Genomic DNA, 3055 nt, shown 5'->3' on the forward strand with positions numbered 1-3055 from the left:
GCCAAGGTTCTAAAAGCAAAGTACTTCTGAAGAAATGACTTTGTGGGCAGCAAGTTGGGCAGTAATGCCTCATATCTATGGAAGAGCTTCATGGAGGCTAAACCAATCTTGGAAGAAGGCCTCTTCTGGAGAATAGGGAATGGGGACTCAGTATACATAGGGAGAGACAGGTGGATACCCCAACCCTCTTCATATCGGGTCCAATCCCCTCTAAGCGATAGGCACTCTAGATGACAAGTTAGTGAATTGATTGACAAGCAAGAGATGACGTGGAATAGGTCCTTATTGAGGGAGGTCCTTTCAGTGGAAGAAGCCAATGTGGTCAGCAAGATCCCTATAAGCCTGAGTAGGAGCCCTGACCAACTTATCTGGAGACTCACAAAGAATGGACTCTTCACAGTTAAGAGTGCTTATCATCTTCTAGGGGAGATGAAGGTGTGCTCAAAGGGGCAAACTTCTAACAGAGTAAGGAGTACTGATTTCTGGCATAGGCTGTGGAAATTGGGTGTGCCAAATGCAACCAAAATGCTACTCTGGAGAGCTTCTCATGAGTCACTGCCCACAAACTAGAACCTATACAAGAAAAGGATAAAGGAGTCAGCACTATGTCCCATATGCACCAGGGACTCAGAATCAACTACACATGCCTTGTGGTCATGTCCCTCAGCTCAAGATGCATGGGGACTTAGCTCGAGGAAACTACAAAAGGAGAGGGTGGTCGAGTCTCCGTTCTCCAGCATAGTGGGCCACATGTTTTCAGTACTGGATGAAAATGACATGTCAACTTTTGCTTCCATAGTTCACCAATTATGGAAGAGAAGGAATCAATATGTATTTGAAGGCAAGTATGATGCCCCTGAGACAGTGGTAAGTACTGCAACTAAGTTAGTACTTAATTACAAGGAAGCAAACAGAATCCAAGTGAGTAGGGACAAACCAGTAGCACCATCTGTTCGAAGCTGGTCAGCACCTCCTCTGCATGCTTTTAAGGCAAATTGGGATGCATCAGTAGATAAAGTTCAGTGCAAGGTTGGGATAGGGGTGGTGATCAGAGACTGGAATGGATGTGTAGTTGCCACCCTTAGATCCCAAAGGGACCTGCTCCCTGACCCGTTGTTAGCTTAATCCTTTGCTGCCTTGAAAGCTGTCATCCTGTGCAACCAGCTGAACATGCAGGATGTTATCCTCGAGGGAGACTCACTTGGTGTGGTTCAACAGATCAAGGGTGAAAAGCTGAACTGGAGTTGCGCAAGAATGATTATTCAGGACACCAGATCTTTGCTTAAATCTATGAAAAGTTGGTCTGTGTTGCATGTGTCTAGGATTTGTAATAGTGTTGCCCATTGTTTAGCTAAGGATGCACTTAAACTCTCTGAGGAGAGCATCAGTTTGGAGGGAATCCCCTCTTGTATCCAACATTTGCTAATCTAAATGAATTCCATTTTCAAAAAAAAAAAAAAGACAAAGAGTTTGTTATCCCTTCTTTTTTATTTTGTAAGCTGGCTCATGGCATTTTAGTGTCAGTTTATTGCTTGCTAGTTTAATTCAGCCTAGTGCCCAAAGCAGAGAAATTCAGCTAGGAGAGTTTGACAGTATGGATACTGCTAACGAAACAATATAACGATATCTAGAAAGTAATAGAGTTCTCTTACTCCCATTAGTATCCTCCTTCTTCCTTGTGGATGTGCTTCCCTCGAAGAAAGCTTCACCACTGTGATTTCCCCTGTTAACCTTGGTCTGTTACAAAAGTGATATCAGAGAGACAGATCTTTATCTTGAATGCCCTAAAGAAATCCATACAATACATCTTTAGATGTTAGCCCTTAAGAGGTAGAATATTTCCATAATACAATAACCAACAGCTTTAATAGTAGAATCAGAATAGTTGCCAAGGAGAATCATCTACAAGCACAACAAGGAGGAATGGAGGTATCAGTTAGCATAACATGGGATAAGTGCAAGCTAGAACAGTGCTTGGAGTTTCCTAGCTTCCATGGTGAAGACCTAGCTAGTTGGATTTACAAAGTAAATCAATTCTTTGCCTTTCATATTACCTTGCCACATCATCGCATTAGATTAGCCTCATTCCATATAAAGGGTAGAGCCTTGATCTAGTTCAAGGACTTCAAGGAATCTGGCCTACTCACAGATTGTGACTCTTTTATCAAGGCATCGTTGGTGAGGTTTAGGCCAAATGCCTATGATGACCCTATAGAAGCCCTCACTAGGCTAAGACAACAAGGGCATGTAGGAGATTACAAGGCTAGATTTGAAACCCTGCCCAATAGGTTGAGAGGATTGTCTAATACTTATAACCTGAGTTGTTTCCTCAATGGGTTGAGAGATGACAAAAGGCTGCTGTGACGCCCCCAAATCCCCACGCCCGAACACGGGGAAATCGAGACGTCCGGATGGTGACAACCCGGGTCACCATCCTATCGACGGGTGCCAAGTGTGTGCAAAGGTAACATATGTGCACAAGAAACACGCAGCGGATAACGAAAGTCATTAACTAAGTACCAGAATTTTTCTTAACGTAATACAAGCTGTTTAAAACATACATAAATAAAATATTACAAAAACCCAAATACAGTTTTAAACAAATATAAAACATATCATCAGCAACCCGGCGGAGCCGCATCCTCGGGCTCAGCCTCCTCCTCTTCGTCCTCAAACTCTGCACCAAAAGCTACGGAACCAAAAATGGTACCGCAGGTAAGTAAAACCCAAACACTACCAGATAAAAACACATAAAACTCAAACAATATGCATGAAACATGCCCAATGCACAAAGCCCATAAAACACAAGTTTTCCACACACGCCAAAAACCCATTTGGCCCAAAAACACACAACCTTTCCAACTAACACGCCAAAAGTCACATTTGGCCCAATATCTCGCCAAAAGTCCATTTGGCCCAATACCACGCCAAAAGTCCCATTTGGCCTCTCAAACCATTATCCAATTTTAACCGTATGCACCATGACCTCCCCTAGGGGTCATCCGCACACCCTGGCTCCAGTGCCACACCGCAGAGTACCACCACGCATGTGACA

General features: G+C 43.5%; 1 protein-coding gene across 1 annotated transcript; it reads left to right on the forward strand.

Annotated features, from left to right (window-relative positions):
- The first annotated feature begins 264 nt into the window (after nt 1–264).
- Nucleotides 265–1125, forward strand: LOC122278662. The gene is made up of 2 exons (XM_043088847.1): nt 265–435; nt 571–1125. Exons 1-2 carry the CDS (start codon nt 265–267, stop codon nt 1123–1125), a joined length of 726 nt encoding a protein of 241 aa, XP_042944781.1.
- The last annotated feature ends 1930 nt before the right edge of the window (nt 1126–3055 follow it).

This window comes from Carya illinoinensis, chromosome 10 (assembly GCF_018687715.1).
Source record: "Carya illinoinensis cultivar Pawnee chromosome 10, C.illinoinensisPawnee_v1, whole genome shotgun sequence".
NCBI lineage: Eukaryota > Viridiplantae > Streptophyta > Magnoliopsida > Fagales > Juglandaceae > Carya > Carya illinoinensis.

Bases quoted from the DNA above. Each gene is read 5' to 3' on its own strand.
- LOC122278662 (XM_043088847.1), top strand. From the start codon at position 265: ATGACGTGGAATAGGTCCTTATTGAGGGAGGTCCTTTCAGTGGAAGAA. The intron at 436-570 runs GTGTGCTCAAAG...CCCACAAACTAG, and splicing joins ATCTTCTAGGGGAGATGAAG to AACCTATACAAGAAAAGGAT.